Source organism: Bos mutus, chromosome 17, assembly GCF_027580195.1.
Source record: "Bos mutus isolate GX-2022 chromosome 17, NWIPB_WYAK_1.1, whole genome shotgun sequence".
In the NCBI taxonomy this organism is placed as follows: domain Eukaryota; kingdom Metazoa; phylum Chordata; class Mammalia; order Artiodactyla; family Bovidae; genus Bos; species Bos mutus.
In genome coordinates, this window is record NC_091633.1 from 2,631,551 (window position 1) to 2,650,515 (window position 18,965).

Sequence of the window (18,965 nt, forward strand, 5' to 3'; positions counted from 1 at the left end):
GTTACTACTTTGCCTTCCAATGCAGAGGTTAGTGGTTCAATCCCTGGTTGTGGAGCTAAGATCTCACATGCCTCTTGGCTAAAAAAAAAAAAAAAAATATATATATATATATAAAAGGAAGCAATACTGTAACAAAGTCAATGAAGCCTTTAAAAACAGTCCACATCAAAAATCTTAAAAAAAAAAAGACTGGTATGGGGCAGAACATAACAATGAGTGACTTGGAAGCTAGGCTAGACAGTTTACGACTGTCTGGCCCTCTCCTACCTGGACATTTGCTCTGGGAATCTAGCCAGTAGTGTGAGGGAGCTCAGGCCACGCAAGAGACCAGGTGTTAAGTGTTAGAGCCAATAGCTTCATTGGTTCCAGCTGACAGCCACCACCAACCGTCAACCACGTTAGTGAGCCATTTGATGTTCCTAGTGCCCAACCTCGGAGAAGGCAATGGCAACTCACTCCAGTACTCTTGCCTCGAAAATCCCATGGACGGAGGAGCCTGGTAGGCTGCAGTCCATGGGGTCGCTAAGAGTTGGACACGACTGAGCGACTTCACTTTCACTTTTCACTTTCATGCATTGGAGAAAGAAATGGCAACCCACTCCAATGTTCTTGCCTGGAGAATCCCAGGGACGGGGAGCCTGGTGGGCTGCCGTCTATGGGGTCGCAGAGAGTTGGATAGGACTGAAGCGACTTAGCAGCAGCAGTAGCAGTGCCCAACCTTACAGCTGAAGCCGAAGGGAGTAGAGACCAGCTGTCCCAGCTAGAACCACCCCAAATTGCAGATTTGGTGTAAATGTTGGTTTAAGCCACTGAATTCTGGGATTGTTTGTTAAACAGCAAAAGATAACCAGAAGAGTGTTTTTAATGTTATCTCTAATTCCCACTACAAGCCTGAAAAGTAGGTACTGCTATTTCTTTTTGATAGATGGGTAAACAGGTTCCAAAGGTAAAGTAACTATGGTTTCACACTGTGAGGGTCAGGATTTAAGAGCTTAAAAAAAAAAAAAAAAAAAGGCCTGCTCCACTTCTCCATAGTGGCTTGCGGATAGAAGACTGTAAAAAAACACATTTTACCCAATAGACAAAAATAAAAAGTTTTCATAATTGTTTTCTCTGCTAAGACTCAGGACGGGAACTCAAGAGCTCAGTCACTGCCCAATGGGCTGATTTCACAACTGAAGCTTAAAGAAAGCAGGCTCATTGAAAGATATGTAGATTTCGCTATCCTTCCACGAGAAAAATTACGTTTCCCTCCACAGTCACGTATCATTTCACGGTCCCACGAGGCAGAAACGAGCTCGTGAAATTCCTGCAGACCAGGCTCACACGCGATCTCCGTTAAACCTTTCCTCCCAGCACGGCAGTTACTCTCATTGCTCACAGATGAGGGGAATCATACTGATATTTTTGCCTCTCTGTGGCCCTGTCTGCCGGTTCCAGCACTACGTACTAAGCGCTTGACATCTGCAATCTCATTTTCAGCCAAAAGCTCTTGCACTTGCCCTTCCCGTGCAGACTAAGGAAAGATTCAGGTTACGGGGCGGGAAAGAACATTTCAATGAATGTGTCAGTCGCCCGTAGCTCATTCAGAAGCAACCGTGGCAGTTTTAACACGGCAACGTGTAATCTCGCTTATTCCTCACACACATACATCATTTACAGTAAGAAGAGCGGAACTCAGTCAGAGCTTTGCCCAACATCACACCACCAGTTAAAAAAAAAAAAGTCGAGGTTCGAACACACTCCGGAAGGCTCCAAGCCCCCAGGTTCGCCTAACACAGAATCCCGCTGCCGAAGCCCCAGGGTTCTCCGCCTAGAACGGATCCTGCAAACGCAGCAGCCGCCGCGTTCCCAGGTTGCGGCCCCCCGATCCACTTCCCGGCCCCAGTTGTCTTCCTCGGACGGCCGCCGGGCGGTGATGGTGGGCTCCAAGCTCCGCCCGTCCCGTCCTCCCCGGCCGCCCCGCCCCGAAGCGCGCGTGGGAACGCGGCGTCCTCCCCGGGGCTGCCCGCGACGACTGCCTGCGCGCATCCGGGAGGGCTCTCCCGGCCCCCGGCCGGGTCTCCACCCGCCGCCGCCATCGCTTCCCGGCCTCCGCCTCCCCGCCGCCGGGCGCACGCAGGGGCCGGCGCCCTGGGAGCGCGCCGCCGTGTTTCCCTTTTCCGGCCGGCACCGCCGCGGACACCTCACATCCGGGCGCGCGGCGGCGAAGGCGGTGCTGGGGCCCGGGTGCGTGGAGGGAGTTATTAAGGGGGAGGGGGCCGGGGAGGAGGGGCGGAGGGCTGGGCCGCGGTTACGGCGGCTGAAGGGAGACAGCCCGGGCGGGTGGGGGGGGCAAGAGCGAAGGCCGCGCGGAGCAGCTCTCGGGCCGGCGCGGGCGGCGGGGAGGGGAGCGGCGGCCGAGGCAACCAGTAAGGGCCGGGCGGCAGCGGCGGGGTCTGGGGCTCCGCGCGCCTGGGCCCGCGGGGAGAGAAGGGGCGCGGGCGCGCTGAGCCCCGGGGTCGCGTGCGTGAGCGCGAGCGCCGAGGCGCGCGCGGGGGGCGGGCAGGGACCAGAGGCCAGCGGGGCGGCTGGCGGGCAGCGGGCGGGCTGGCGGGGCCCGAGCCGCCGGGCCGGGGCGGACGGCGGCGGGCCTGCGCCGGCTCCAGCTTGGAGCACCGGGGCTGGGGGATTCGGCCCTCCTGCTCGCTCTGGCCCGCCTCCCCTCAGTGAGTACTGTCCCCGCCCTTCCTCCGAAGGCGGCTGCTGGGCCAGGGCCTGCGCGAGAGGCCGGGGGTTGGGGTCGCGGCCCCGGGAAGCCGAGTTTTGGATCTGAAGCCGGCGCTCGCCCCTTGGCACGGGCGCCCCTGACATGTCCACAGGTGCGGCGGGCCGGGCGAGGGGACCTGTGGCCCCGTCCCCAGTCCCCTGCCTCCGGTAACAAGGGGCAGCTGGCGCCGTCCATTGGCAAGTGACAGGCACTTTACCACTGCTCCGCTTTCCCGATCCCAGCCCGTCTCCTACCTGCCCCCACTTCGGGAAACTTCCCCACTCCGCCGGACGGCCCTCACGAGTGGCAGCGACCAGGCTTGGTTTCTTTTTATATTAAAGCTGCTTAGAGGCTGTCCCCTGATCTGGGCACGTTCCACTTCTGCTTTCCTTACCCTGTTGATGCTTAGAGCTCTTTAGAGATGCTTTATCTCTTTATAAGAGATATCCAAGTACCAGTGGTTTTGTTTCCAGTGGGTTCTGGTTTACAGAAAGAGTTTTTTAAAGGGAGTCCGAGATCATTTCAGTTTCTTAAACAGTGAGGACTCTTTAAAATTTATTGTTCTCGGTGACAGTTTTGTGCTGATTTCTTACAGGTGCAAAAAACTGTCAACCAAGGAGCCATGGATAGAAGTGTGGGTGAAACAGAAAATGGAGATGCTTTTCTCGACCTGAAGAAGCAACCCGCTTCCAGATCCCCCCATCGCTATACAAAAGTAGGCTTTGTTACTAATGAAATAGTGTTTCTTTATAGGTGAGGAGATAAGTAACATTGTGCAGAAACTTCATTAGTATTGTTTAAAGAGGTAGTCTCATTCTGACTATGTGGACTAAATATTAACTAGATTTAGTAAAACATTGCTTTGAACTTTTTTTCTGAAAGTACAAACACCCAGACTTTAAAATTTGCCCCTAAGTAGGCTTCCACTGAGGAGAAGGCAATGGCACCCCACTCCAGTACTCTTGCCTGGAAAATCCCATGGACGCAGGAGCCTGGAAAGCTGCAGTCCATGGGGTCGCTGAGCGTCCGACATGACTGAGCGACTTCACTTTCACTTTTCACTTTCATGCATTGGAGAAGGAAATGGCAACCCACTCCAGTGTTCTTGCCTGGAGAATCCCAGGGACCGGGGAGCCTAGTGGGCTGCTGTCTATGGGGTCGCACAGAGTCGGACACAACTGAAGTGACTTAGCAGCAGCAGCAGGCTTCCACTGAAGGCTCAGATCCTCCCTGTGTGAATTTGTGGATCGGAATATGTTGGCACTTCCCTGGTGACTCAGTGGTACAGAATCTGCCTGCCAACGCAGGAGACCAGGTTTCGATCCCTGAGTCGGAAAGATCCCCTGGAGAAGGAAATGGCAACCCACTCCAGTAATCTTGCCTGGATAATCCCATGGACAGAGGAGCCTGGCCAGCTACCATCCATGGGCTCTCGAAGAGTCGGACAGGACTTAGCAACTAAACAACAGCAACAAATGTGTTGGCGCACACTCTGTGTAACAGCTGTGCGACTGGTGCGTTACTACTGACTTACAGGCCGTAGAGTAAGGATTCCAGCTCTGCGATGCCTCACAGACATCAGTGTCCTCTGTTGATGTTTCATTGAGAGGTGAACTCACAGGAGTACTCTTTGGTGTGCCTTCCTAGGGTAACCAGATTTTTTAATTGTTTTTACGTGCTGTTATAAAATGGATATGGACTCAAGAAAGTAAGACTTTAATCATATTTCCCTTAGCTGAAGACTTGAGGTGATTTCAATTCCTTTAGATACCTGCTTTTCCTGAGGTGGTTGGGGGAGGAATCACCTCAAGGTCATGTGTTTATTGAAGCTATTGCTTCACTGTCCTGTGGACTACTGACCATTTCTGAAGCAGTTGACAAGAGCATTGAATTCTTTCCTAGTTCCCTGAAATGTGCTTGGGACTGTTGGTGGGAAGGGTTATGCCCCAGTTGGGCCTTGTATCTTACTTCCCTTGTATGAGCCCAATCAAGGACTCTAATGTGGTTGTTGTCCCAGGCTTCCCAGGATGCTGGCTGGTTCGTGTTTTAAACTGGGGCCTTCTGTGTGCACTGATTCTGCTTCTTTTAACCAGCTTGTGTGTGCAGTGATGCTGCTACTTTTAACTAGCTAATTTTAATTCTCTAAAAATGAATATTACTCCAGTAACACTGGGTACTTTAACTACTTGATAAAATACCCAATGTTATTGGAGTAACATTCATTTTTAGCATTTAAAAAAAAAAAAAACAAACTTGAGGACAAGAGTGTTTTCACTTGTTAAAGGTTTTTGGTCAGCTTCTATCTTAAGCCAGTCTGTTTTGGCATAACAGAATATGCAGCGATAGAAAGCACGTGACTTCTTCATTCAGGTTTGGTTTTCCCAAATATAGTTTGTCTCAAACCTAAGAGTGCTTGAGTAGTATTTCACAACTTAAACTCGTTACCTAAAATGTGGACAAGTGAAATCTGAATGGAGAAAGGCTTATTAAAAGAAAGGAAAGTGCTTTTATAAACTCAAGTGAATTCAGGTCTCCCGGTTCTTTTTGAGTGAAAGTTCTGACTGGTGCATTATGTTGTAGAATCCAGGCATAGAGGCTGTTGAATTACTTTCACACCCTGATTAGAGGGTAAGGTGTATATTTCATTTTTTAATGCATATCTATCTTTATGAATAAGTCATTTTTTAGGAAGATATTATTAATCTGTTAGTGTAGAACTTATGAATGTCTACAATGTCTACAGTAAAGATTAAGAAACTCAGTATTGCCTGTATTTGGCAGTCTAGCCTCAGAATTCTGCCTCAGTTAAATAAATGTGCCTTAAAGAAATTTTTTCGGTTCATGACCATTTAGATTCAACGGTCTCTACGCAGGTTAGTTAGAAATAGTTGTACTTTGCGGCTCATTTAAGAGTTTTTAGTTAATGACAATTACAGGGGCTTCCAGGTGGCGCTGGTGGTAAAGCATCTGCCTGCCGTTCAGAAGATGCAAGAGACATGTGTTCGATCCCTAGAGTAGGAAATGGCACCCCAGTCCAGTATTCTTGCCTGGAAAATTCCATGCACAGAGGAGCCTGGCAGGCTTTGCAGTCCATGGGGCTGCAGAGAGGTGGACAGGACTGAGCACACACACACACAGTTTTAGGGTCGCAACTGGGTATTGTCGGGGTGTTAGGTTAGTGTTTCCATGTACATGTTTCTCAACACTCTGGTAATTTCATGTGGGATTTGAGGCAAACTAAGCCTTTTTTCTTTTGAAGGAAGTTTAAAACAGTTCTGTGTTCTGAGCACTATAGTAAATGGTCTGTTGATTCTACTCCTGGAATGATATTTGAGCCATCCTCCTCCCTATCTACTTATTGGGACCAAACTGTTGGAATAAACAAAGCATTTAGTGATGTTTCTGCCTCTCTTTAACCAACTCTTTTAATGAGACTTTTTAACCAACTCTCAGGTGGGGCCCATTCTGCTGGCCCACTGACCATGCTTTGAGTAACAAGGCTCTCGTCTTCCGTGGGGAACTTGAAATGTGGTGTTGATGTTGTCAAGGGACTCAGGTGCATATTACTCCTCAGGGTTCAGTTACTGTCTGCTGTGCCTCTATGAATGTCTCAGGAACTCATGTAAGAGTCACACTGGGAATTTTCAGGCCTCCTCCTAAGCCTCAGTGATTATTAATTTGGATGGTTATAAGTAGACTTATTATATCACTTGCTATTTTAAGGGTTTTGAGCCCTTAATGTGTAAACCTACTGAGGTCCATTTTGCTAGATTGGCATTTTCCTAAGATCAAAAGCTATGATTTGGTAGTATTTAAATGGTGCTTTTTTTTTTTTTTTTTAGTGAGTGCATTATGTTTAAGGACTTTGGGAAGTTATAGAGTGGGATCCCACATCAAAAGTCATGGATTAAAAATAGTTTAGACAATGGTTCTCAAAGTGTGTTGCTTGAAGTAATGTTTAGTGAAAACTAAAAGTGTTAGCTGCTCAGTCATGTCTGACTCTTTGCCACCCCATGGACTTTAGCCTGTCAGGCTCCTCTATGGAATTCTCCAGGCAAGAATAATGGAGTGGGTAGCCATTTCCTTCTCTGGGGAATCTTCCCAACCCAGGGTTTGAACCTAGGTCTCCTGCATTGTAGGCAGATTCTCTGCCATCTGAGCCACCAGGGAAGCCATGGTTTAGTATCATCTGGTAAACTGTTAGAAATACAAAATCTCAGGCCCCATCTCATAGGCATTGAATCAAACTCTAGGGGTAGGGCCAGCCATGTCTGGCTGAATAACAAGCAATTCAGAGAATTCTGACTCAGATTCAGGTTTGAGAACCATCCGTTTAGAAAACAGGAGGTAGTGAGGCTCACGAGTGGGAAAAGCTGGGGACCCGTTAGCTGCTGCTTACCTTCTTCAGAGGCCCTTTTACCAGCTCTTGAGATGTAGTACCTGCTCTTCAGTTAGTGGTAGCATCTTTTGCCTGAAACACAGAATAGAAATGCTTGGGACTATCTCACTGTTCAGATCCTTGGTTTTTTTTTTTCTTCAGGTGAATAAACTGATTCTCTTAGATCGGAGTATTACACGCTTTGTACTATTCCTCTTTTGCTCCTGTAGCTTGCCACAGACTCCTTAGTGAATGCTGTCACCTGCCAGTTGGACAGGGAATAAAAGCAGAGGACACTTAGAATATTCAGCTTGATACTGACCAATGTTAAGCCTGCATGTTAAATCTACCACCTGAAAAATAAGTGTTGGATTATCTGAGTTTCCTGTGTGCTCTTCATTGCCTTGACTAGTTATAAACCGGCACCCTTTTGTCAGGGTAAGGATCCTTAAAGGGAACCACGCTGACCTGTGGCTGAGGGGCAGTTGGTTACGGTGCTACAGCCACGTTGATGTCTCTGTTTTGCGTTTTGCTCTGTTTGCTTCTGTGTGCGGTGCTGCAGCCGCGTTGATGTCTCTGTTTTGCGTTTTGCTCTGTTTGCTTCTGTGTCATGTGCGCGTTTGTCTTGCCATGCCGCATGGCTTGCAGGATATTAGTTTCCCAACCAGGGATTGAACCTGGGCCCCAGCAGTGAAAGTGCTGACTGCCAGGGAAAATCATTAAGAAAACAGACAAGCAACTGAAGTGGACTGCTTTGAGTAATCATTCTGGCCTTCTTAGAATCAGTTGCGAGACTTGAAGTCAAGCCTTTGAGAATACCGTTTGATTTAAAGTCTAGGTTGAAATCAGTAGTCAGATAGTCAAGTCTTTACTAGACCGAGATCTCGTTCAACAACTTCATGGGTGCCTCATAAATTGAGTTAATAGGTGGCATTTCAGTGAGGCACTAAGCTACAAACTTTTAAGCCAGCATAAAAATAGGGGTGCTTGTTTATATTGGGGAAGGCAGATTTACGGTACAAAAAAATCACGATACCATGTTAAAGTTTCTGCTGTCCAGAAAACCTAACTGGAAGTTCTTAGAGGGGGCTGACTGATACCACTGCAGACACTGTCTTGCTAGTGCTCTTTCCTACCTGTTCCAATTCTGAATCATCTGGAAAAAGTCAGGATTCACGGTTCCCTGCCCCCTTGGGTATCCTCTCCTTGCTCGTGGTGGGAACTTCTAGCTAGATAAGGAGCCAGTCATTTCACAATGGGAACTTGGGACATAGACATCTGTGGGCAGGGCCTTTGATTCAGGAAAGGTTCTCTGAGAGGAGCTGGCCCAGGGGAAGCCTGTGCAGGGAGCTGGCAGTTTGTTCAGGGCTCCTCGTGGTCTCAGTGGACGGAGACAAACCCAGCACTGATGACGGAGCTGCTGGGAGGGCTTGGGTGTCTTCCTTCATCCTCTGGGAGAATCAGTGGAGAGAACAGGGAGCCGCCAAAACCCGCTGCCTGGTTTGGTATCCCCACTCTGCCACTCACTTAACCTGTGTTGCCTTCAGCCATATTCTCACCTCTCTGACTCTCATCCTTGTCCTCTGTGAAATGCAGATAGAACAGTGTCTACCCCATAGGATTTTTGCAGAGAATAAATGAGAAAATGGATGTCAAGTGCTTAGAAAAGTGCCTGACACACAATAAGTGTTAGAAACAGCTTATGATATAATAAGGGTAGGGGGAAGCACTAAAAGGTAGCTTCTTCAGATACCGACTTCAGATCCACATGCTTGCTTTCTGTACGTCACAGTAACCATTTCCATTTTAATATGAAACCATAAAGCAGTATTGCAGATATAGTGCTTCTACCCTGAAAATGATTTTTGTAAGTTTCTTTCTGTACTTATTTACCAGCTTACTTCATGTTCTACATTGCTTTTATCAGTTGTATAAACATGTTTAAAAGCCAAGGTTTATTTTTATTGTATTGGTCAGATCAACAGAAAAAGCAGGCTCTCCTATTTTTTTCCCTATTTCCATTTTCTTATCTTCACATGAATTCTTTCAATAGAAGAAAGTGTGTGCATCAAATCAGCCACCATTAGAGGCTTGGGTTGAATCCAGGTGCTGCATCCTGCAGGATGCTACAGGATCTAGTTTGAACCCTGACCTGCTTGTAAGACCTGCTCTGAATGGTGCCCCTTCAGCAAACTTCATGAGTGGGGGATGGGGAAGTGCATCCCACACACCCTGTTGGTCATTTACCATTGCCTGGCTGTCATCTCTGGATGCCAGTACCCCTTTGCTATTTTTAAAAGCTTTCTAAGCCTTTCAGAAAAGTCATGTGACTCCTAGGTTGAGATATCAGGTCAGTCAGCAACCATTTGAGAGCCTCATGGGCGAAGCCCAAAGTTAATGGGTGTGTGGAGGGTGGGGACCAGGAGAGGAGGTCAAAGGGGAACCCAGCCCAAATGCTGTTCCAGGGACATCTGCCCTCTTCAGAAAGAGCAGGCACACAGGTGAGGTACTGGGTCATTTCCAGGGTGCTTAGACAACTAACAGTGAAATAGAAATGTAAAGGGTAATCATAAAAAAATCGGGCTTTGGGGACTTCCCTGGCAGTCCAGAGGTTGAAACCCCTCATCCCAAAGCCAGGGGCACGGATTTGATCCCTGGTTGGGAAAATAGGATCCCTGATGCTGCGGGGCACAGCCCCTGCCCCCCCCAAAAAAAGCCTGGCCGTCTTACTCGTAGGAATTAAACTCAGCTCACAGAAGTAAAGAACACCTCTCTAAGTGACTTGTGTGAAAGTCTATGTCAGATGGTCAACAGAATGCATAGGATTTCTGCAGAAACTGTGTAAGGCTTTAACTATTGCTTTGGGTTTCTGTCATTTGATTTCTACTTTAATTCTGATCACTGAAAGCGGTGTCCATGTTAGTAGTTCCCAGATAGATTGTTTGGGAAAGCTTGACACGTTTTCTTTAAGGAAGGCTGCTAAACCTAAGAAAATACGTTTACACTTCTGTGGGCGTGGGACTCTTAGCGAATTAGCAGCGTATTCTTGCCCAGTCAGGTTTTAGTCACTTATGCAAAAAAGCAAGGTCTCAGATAATAACTCTTCTCTTGACCAGATGATCGTTTCAGTAAATCTGTCCACGATGCAAGTTTCTGTAGGTTATCAGAACTCTACAAAAGGGTAATCTCCCATCCCCTCCTGAAGTACTCATAGCGAAGGAACATACTCAGTTCAAAATGAGCACTCTGAAGTATTCTGCTTTTCGCCAAACTTGAAGGTTTTCTTTGAAAGTATCCCAAAGAGATTCCTTTCCAGGAATAATTGCTGTTAAGAACTCCTGAGATGGCGAGTTCAAGAAGACGTCTCTTGAGAGATTGGAGAGCAGTGGGGCCAGGGACAACAGTCATCTGCCTGTGCTAGCCACTAAGCCTGGCACACAGGAAGTGTTCTGTGGACAGTTATGAAAGAGCAGATTTTGTGTTGACTTAGCTAATGGCTTCTCTCCTCCCCACTTACATGGGGGATCCTCTCAGGATGGAAAACCATCTTAAGCAACCTGAGACATTGCTGAAGGTTAACAGGTTTAACTCTCTAAACCCCACGAGGATCTCATTTTTCCCCAAATGTTGGGGTAGACGTTGGGCCACATTTTGAGAAACGTGATTGGTTTAAAGTGCTACTTCTTAACCTCTTAGGGTCCAGTGGAGGTCTTTGGATCGCCATTGGAGATGAACACTTATTGCAGAAATTGTACAAATTTGTTTATATGTGGTTTCCTTGATGCTGTGAAACTGATTTTAGAAGGCCTACTCTCAAGAACAGTGTATAGTTTGACCTAGATGTTTAAAGATGTTATTTCCAGCAATTATTACAATCCAAGAATTGTTTTGTTTTCCCAGTTCTTGGCCTGTTAATAAAGTAAATGACTCTTTATCCTCTGTAGACAGGTGGACTGTGTTTTGGCCATTGCATTTGGTCAGAGGCATACCCTGGCACGGATGGTGCTGCTGGCATGGTTGGTGCCCACGTGCACCGACCTTCGTGCCCGTAACTCCGTGCATGTAACTCCCCTCCGTGCTCTTACATGCCTGTCAAGTTTGTGCAGTCCCTTGAGCGTTCACACCTAGTACATGCCAAGCATATAGTCAACAGAGAAAACTGGACTAATACGGGAGAGAAACATAAAACATTTGTACCAATCTGAGCCTCTTTTCTGTATCTGAGAGTCGTTTGTGTTTATTAATCTGTAATTAGAGTGATAAATCTGTAAAAAGAGAGAGTAAAACATTAACTTTTGGTAACTGAACCTCTTAGTTTGCTTAAAGTTTTTTGTTCTTGAGATAGAATTCACATACCTAAAATTACCCCTTTTAAAATGTACCATTAGGGACTTCCCTGGTGGTCCAGTGGTTAAGACTCTGAGCTCCCGATGGAGGGAGCATGGGTTTGATCCCTGGTTGGGGAACTAAGATCCCACATGCGGTGTGTCCAATAAACATTAAAAATATATATATACCATTTAGTGGTTTTTAGTAAATTCAAAAAGTTGTACAGCCATCACTACTATCTAATTTGAGATTGTTTTCGTCTCCACAAACACAAACTCTACCCACTACTAGTCACCCCACAAAGTTCCCTTCCCCCAGCACCTGGCAACCATCAACCTACTTTCCCATGCTATGGATATGCCCAGTTTGAATGTTGCGTGTAGAGAGAATCCCACAGTATGTGGCCTCTTGTGTCTGACTTCTTTCACTTAACGTAGTGTTTTCAAGGCTTATATTGCATCAGAACTTATTCTGTATTATTGCTAACTATTGCGTTGTATAGGTTTATAATTTTTCAGTTCTCTTTGGTATGTAACTAGTGGGGGAATTGCTAGGTCATGTGTTTAACTTTTTGAGGAACTGCCACCATTTTCCACAATAGCTGCACAATTTTCCATTCCCATCAGCAATGATAGAAGTTTCCAGTTTCTCTACATCCTTGTCAATACTATTTTCTTTTCTTTTTTTTTTAAACAGTCGTCCTGGTAGACATGAAATGGTATCTCATTTCAGCAAACAGCGATAGTAATAATAGAGAACACCTATCACTTGGGCTCCCTGTTGTTTGGAGTTAAAACATTTCAAAGCCACACTGTTTAGAAACTTTGTGTATTGAGAATATACCTATTTAAGGATGAAGTACATTGCCCTTGGTTTAATAGTATCCTGGGGTTCTTAGTTTAATATTGGATTTGTGAATGGTGAAGTGAGGGGTGTGTACTCATCTTTGGGCTGCTTCAAATAGCAGAAAATTGCAGTGTTTTTTTCCTGTGGTATATGTATAAGTATTTCCTATATTGCAAGGTCCTTCCTGTTTTTACTGGAAAATGTTTTAAGCCCTCCTGTTCTTAGGATTTCGGTGTTGTTATATCTTCTGTCATCATAACTACTGTTGGTCATCCACCCCGCCCCTCCCTCACCACCAGGCTGTGTCACTCCTACCTTTCTGACGTCGTTCACCACGCAGATTCCACTGGACTCCACTCGCTACTGCCAGTTTGCAGTGGTATGTCAGTGCTTTGACAGTTTTTTTCAGAATTTTTAGTAGCCTCTAGACATTTTCTTATATTTGGGATTCTGTGTATCTCAACATTCCCAATTTTTCTAGGTATTTCTACCCAATTAATAAGACACAATTCATAAGTGAATCATAAATAAATGTAAATGCCTGATTGATATCGTGGTATTAAAAGTAAAATGTCTTCTGCTTCTCAGGCATTTTGCTATCATGGAGAAAACATCTAGGTACCTCAGGTGTATGACGACACTGAGTGATTTCACGGCATGCTTCTATGCAGTGATGCCTAAAGGCTAAGAGAGTAACTCTGCCCCTTCATATTCTCCCCAAGACAGGGGAAGCGGTGATCAGACAAGCAGCAAGTGTTCTGTTGTGAGGCCTGTGACAAGGGTGTTGGAGAGGCCCTGGCACAGTGGTATGTGCTTTTTTGCAAAGCAGTTGTAGCATTTTACTGGTACTGAAGGTTTGGGAATCGCTATTTTTAGTTTACTTGAAGATGTTTATATAAAAAGGCGGCAATGGTTCTGTGTATATGCATCTATATGAGCAGGTGCGTGTGTGTGTAACATCAGTTCAGTTGCTCAGTCGTGTCCGACTCTTTGCAACCTCGTGGACTGTAGCACACCAGGCTTCCCTGTCCATCATCAACTCCTGGAGCTTGCTCAAACTCATGTCAATAAAGTTGATGATGCCATCCAACCATCTCATCCTCTGTCGTCCCCTTCTCCTCCCGCTTTCAATCTTTCCCAGCATCAGGGTCTTTTCAAATGAGCCAGTTCTTCGCATCAGGTGGCCAAAGTATTGGAGCTTCAGCTTCCGCATCAGTCCTTCCACTGAATATTCAGGACTGATTTCCTTTAAGATGGACTGGTTGGATCTTCTTGCCATCCAAGGGACTCTCAAGAGTCTCCAACACCACAGTGCATCAGTTCTTTGGCACTCAGCTTTATTTATGGTCCATCTCTCACATCCATACATGACTACTGCAAAAACCATAACTTTGACTGGATGGACCTTTGTTGGCAAAGCAATGTCTCTGCTTTTTAATATGCTGTCTAGGTTGGTCATAGCTTTTCTTCCAAGGAGCAAGCGTCTTTTAATTTCATGGCTGCAGTCACCATCTGCAGTGATTTTGAAGCCCAAGAAAATAAAGTCTGTCACTGTTTCCATTGTTTCCTCATCTGTTTGCCATGAAGTGATGGGACCAGATGCCATAATTTTACTTTATTGAATGTTGAATTTTAAGCAAGCTTTTTCAATCCTCTTTCACCTTCATCAAGAAGCTCTTCAGTTCCTCTTCACTTTCTGCCGTAAGAGTGGTGTCATCTGCATATCTCAGGTTATTGATGTTTCTCCTGGCAATCTTGATTCCAGCTTGTGCTTCATCCAGCCTGGCATTTCATATGATGTACTCTGCATATAAGTTAAATAGGCAGGGTGACAGTATACAGCCTTGACGTACTTCTTTTCCAATTTGGAACCAATCTGTTGTTCGTGTCCGGTTCTAACTGTTGCTTCTTGACCTGCATACAAATTTCTCAGGAGGCAAGTAACGTGGTCTCATATTCCCATCTCTTTAAGAATTTTTCCAAATTTTGTTGTGATCCACACAGTCAAAGGCTTTGGCGTGGTCAGTCAAGCAGAAGTAGATGTTTTTCTGGAACTCCCTTGCTTTTTCTATGATCCAGCAGATGTTGGCAATTTGATCTCTCATTCCTCTGCCTTTTCTAAATGCAGCTTGAACATCTGGAAGTTCTCGGTTCACATACTGTTGAAGCCTGACTTGGAGAATTTTGAGCATTACTTGGTTAGAGTATGAGATGAGTGCAATTGTGCGGTAGTTTGAACATTCTTTGACATTGCCTTTCTTTGGGATTAGAATGAAAACTGATCTTTTCCAGTCCTGTGGCCACTGCTGAGTTTTCCAAATTTGCTGGCATATTTGAGTGCAGCACTTCAACAGCATCATCCTTTAGGACTTGAAATAACTCAGTTATTCCATCAGGAATTCCATAACTCTGGAATTCCATTACCTCCTAGCTTTGTTCATAGTGATGCTTCCTAAGGCCCACATGACTTTGGACTCCAGGATGTCTGGCTCTGCTGAGGGATCACACTATTGTGGTTATCTTAGTCATGAAGATCCTTTTTGTATAGTTCTTCTGTGTATTCGTGCCACCTTTTCTTAATATCTTCTGTTTCTGTTAGGTCCATACTATTTCTGTCCTTTATTGAGCCCATCTTTGCATGAAATGTTCCCTTGGTATCTCTAATTTTCATGAAGAGATCTCTAGTCTTTCCCATTCTATTGTTTTCCTCTATTTCTTTGCATTGACCACTGAGGAAGGTTTTCTTATCTCTCCTTGCTATTCTTTGGAAGTCTGCATTCAGATGGGTATATCTTTCCTCTTCTCCTTTGCCTTTTGCTTCTCTTTTGTCATTTTCCAGGTATGTAACATACCTGGAAGCAAATGAGGATACCGAGTTACCAAACCTCGAATTCTTACACCATTCTCACTTAAAGGAACTTGGATTTCTCAGAGAAATGGCTGACTCTAAGACTAGGACAGGATGGGTACATGTAATGCAGAAAGTAAAAACGTGCTTTTTTAAAAATAATGGGGGACTTGTCTGGTGGTCCAGTGGTTAAGACTCTGTGCTTCTACTGCAGGGGGTGCAGATCGATCCCTGGTTGGGGAATTAAGATCCTTCATGGCAGGCATCGCGGCTTAAATAAATAAAAATTTAAAATGATGGGGTGTGTCAAAAGGATACAGGAGCCAGTTTGAAGAGGCTCTCAGTTTGAGCACCAAAACAGTTAAGGAGAGGCATTGTGAATGTTAAGGACACGTACACCAGATAAGTGGTACATGGGTGTTTGGGACGCTTTTTTCCCTTGCAATTTCACTATTCAATGAAAAGAAAATCCGTCCCCTTGTACGTTGGATTCTGATGCATTTAAGACTAGTCAGGTTAGCTGAACGTTTTGTATCAGCCTGAAGCTACCATGCCTTATCAGCGTTCAGTGTGTGGAGTATATTATTGGATGGAAGTTTATGAGAGAATGTGTTTTAGCAGTAAACTGATCACTTACATCATTTGCCAATTACGCTTGAGTGCCTGTTGAGGACCTTGAGCCGACTTTGTCCTTTCAGGAGTAAGCCGGGGTGTAAGTAAATAAGAACTGTGTGAACTGCTTAAGGTAGACACTAAGTTACTGGTAACAAAAGTAAGTTGAAAGTATGTGACCCAAGAAATACTGTTCAAAATCACCATATGATTTCTCTTTCTAGGAGGAGCTCTTGGATATTAAAGAACGCCCTCATTCCAAACAGAGGCCTTCGTGCCTCTCTGAGAAATATGACAGGTATTTATGGGGGTCAGCTTCTTTTGGTATAATTTACTAAGTTATACCAAACTTAGTAAATTAAGAGTTGTATTGTTTTGCTAGAATTAACAAGTGGGGAGATTTCAGGGGTTTCCACACGGATACATTGCAAGTAAGCTTGAACAAAAGTGGCATCTCACTGCACTGTCTTCTTTATCAGCTTCATGATTGATTCGCTAAAGTTCAGAGATAGAAGCTGCGGGGAACTCCAGGGACAACTGAACCAGTTCCCTTTCAACTAACTGGTGTTGAAACTAAAACTAGAAAATGCCTTGGTCCGAGGCACACAGTCACAAAGCAGGGTTGACTTGAGCACAGGAGTCCCAGCCAGGGTCTTTTCTCTCTACCAGTGATGTTTTGCACATGCTTTTGAGGGTCCTTCTTCAAGGGCCTCGGGTAGGATGATCAGCAGAACTCTGAGCCTTTTATCAGCCCCCTCCCCACCAAACAGGAGAACCATTAGGCCAATCAGATTAGCCCTTTTGCATCTTGGGCTCCCTCCAAAGAAGTAGAAAGCTTTGGTTTGAGAAGGCCATAGCTACAATGGTCTGAAATTACAATAACCCTCCATTGCATTTCTTACGGTTATCTTAAGACTCTACGGTCACTTAAATATCAAGGTAAATACTTCATATTGGCCCACATTTTTTAAAGAATATAAAGTGTTTAATTGTTTGGTAAAATAGGACATGTTTTTTTTTTTAATTTTGTATATGGATGGTTCATGGGGTGCTGAATCTGGACTCCACGCCACTTACCCCCTGGTAAGGGTGATCCTTGAAAAACGGCTTTTCCAACTGGTTAGTATTTTTTGCTGAGTCTCAGATGAGCTTGAGTTTTGGTTTTTGGTTTTTTTTTTTTCTTCATTAAAGCTGTAATGGGTTTTTTATGCCTCAAGTTGAATTTTCTTGTTACAGCTATTCCTTGGCATAAAATAAAGTTACCATGGGCACACGTACTCGCTTTAATCCTGAAGTGGAGACATTGTGCCTAATAATATTGATAATGATGAAAAGAAGAGACAGAGGAAAGGGCTTCTCATTCTGCTATTTCTTTTCTCTCAGAGAATTAAGATTTATTGGGTTCTTACACTCCAGGTGATCCTTGATAGGTAATACCTCCTTTGTTAAAGGAGTTTGAGGCCCAGAAGGTCACTGACTGACTGAAGAGGCGTTGCACTGCTGCCCGCTGTGTGGCGAGTGCTGGGTGTCAGGTGCTGTTGAACACCGTGCTGTCATCCTGGACTGTGGGCCTGCGCCAGGGCACAGATGCTCCTGAGAGCCTGTCGTGCCCACCATCACGGGTTGTGGAGGGCAAGTGCAGGGTGCGGTGCTAGTGTGCAGCACAGCCTGGTCTGACCCGGGGGCGCAAAAGTCCTTTCTGGACAAGGCTAAAGGACATAGCTCAGTAAGGGGTCCGGAGGGCCCAGTCAGCGGTGGCAGAGCTGGAGTTTCGTACCAGATCATTAGGCTCCAGAGCTTCTGCTCGGCACACGGCACCGCCTGCCACCCCATCATTAGCATGGGAGTAACAATATCAGACCTAGACTACGCACCTTTGAGGGAAAACCCAAGACTGTCCATAGAGATTCTGGAAGAATATACACCAAGCATTCCAGGAGCTGCCTCTAGTGAGAAGATTAAGGGACTTTTTCCTCCCTGTACTTATCTTCAATAAACTGAGTAATCAATATTTAGGGAGCATTTGTTTGTATAGGACAGGGGTAGATACACTTCCTCTCAGACCACGGCTTTTCACGTCTGTTGCTGCTACATGAACAACAGCAAAGTACTGCAGAATTTGTTATTGTTTTTATTTTGAAAGAGGGAACCGTTCTGATGGCCACCATGAAGCTTTATAGTGCAAAGGCGTTTCCCTAACCTGGCACCTGCAGTAGTAGAAGGTAGACTACCTGTGTAGTTTGTGGTGCAGGAGCTGAACCATGGTGCCCTTTGACTTGCAGTGATGGTGTCTGGGACCCTGAGAAGTGGCACGCCTCCCTCTACCCAGCTTCAGGGCGGAGCTCACCGGTGGAAAGCCTGAAGAAAGAGCTGGACACGGACCGGCCTTCCCTGGTGCGCAGGATAGTAGGTAAGCAGTCTCCAAGAGGTGGGAGCCGCGATTTCAGAGGCAGTGCCCTTCGCTTCTGGCTTCATTCATAGCTGTGAGAGTTTTAGGCGTTGGGAGAAAGTACCATTATCAGAAAACTGACTGAACAGTTCATTTATGATTACCTGGCAAGTAAAATCATAGCCCTCCTGTGTGGCCATGGTGCATAGATTTGCTTTTGTCTTCTCTGAACAGTAACTTTAAAAGAGCAGAAGTTCTAGATTTTGATCAAACTCAGTTTATCATTTATTAAAGTAGATCGTGCTCTTGGTGTCAAAGCCTAAGAAAATTGTGCAAAGCCACTGTCATAGATTTCCTTCATATATTCTTCTAGAAGCTTTGTAGTTTTAAGGGTCACATTTATATCTGTGATCCACTTTGAGTTAATTTTTATATGTGATAGCAATGTGAAGATAAGGCTTTCTTGGCATATGGATAGTCAGCTGTTCAATACCATTTGTTGAAGAGAGACTTTAACTTTTAAAGTAGTTAGTTTCAAATACTGACACCTACTATAGTTTATTAATTGATGAAACATTTGCTAATAATTATACAGATAAGAATTTAGTTAAGGGACTTCCCTGGCAGTCCCGTGGTTAACACTCTGCGTTTCCCCTGCAGGGGGTGCATGTTTGATCCCTGGTCCGGGAAATCCCACGGACAGAGAAGCCTGGCAGGCTGTGGTCCAGGGGCTCACAAAGAGTTGGACACCACTGAGCAACTGAACACACACACCAGGACTAAGATCCTGCATCCCATGCTGTACAACCCCAAA

The 18,965-nt window shown here is 45.5% G+C and overlaps 1 protein-coding gene across 1 annotated transcript in view; it reads left to right on the forward strand.

Moving 5' to 3' along the window:
- Positions 1-2,562: 2,562 nt before the first annotated feature.
- Positions 2,563-18,965, forward strand: part of EIF4ENIF1 (eukaryotic translation initiation factor 4E nuclear import factor 1) — a 39,031-nt gene continuing 22,628 nt past the window's right edge. The window contains 4 exon segments of the mRNA XM_070385822.1: positions 2,563-2,708; positions 3,345-3,464; positions 15,987-16,060; positions 18,045-18,172. Coding sequence (XP_070241923.1) covers positions 3,372-3,464; positions 15,987-16,060; positions 18,045-18,172 — 295 coding nt within the window. The 5' untranslated portion in view covers positions 2,563-2,708; positions 3,345-3,371.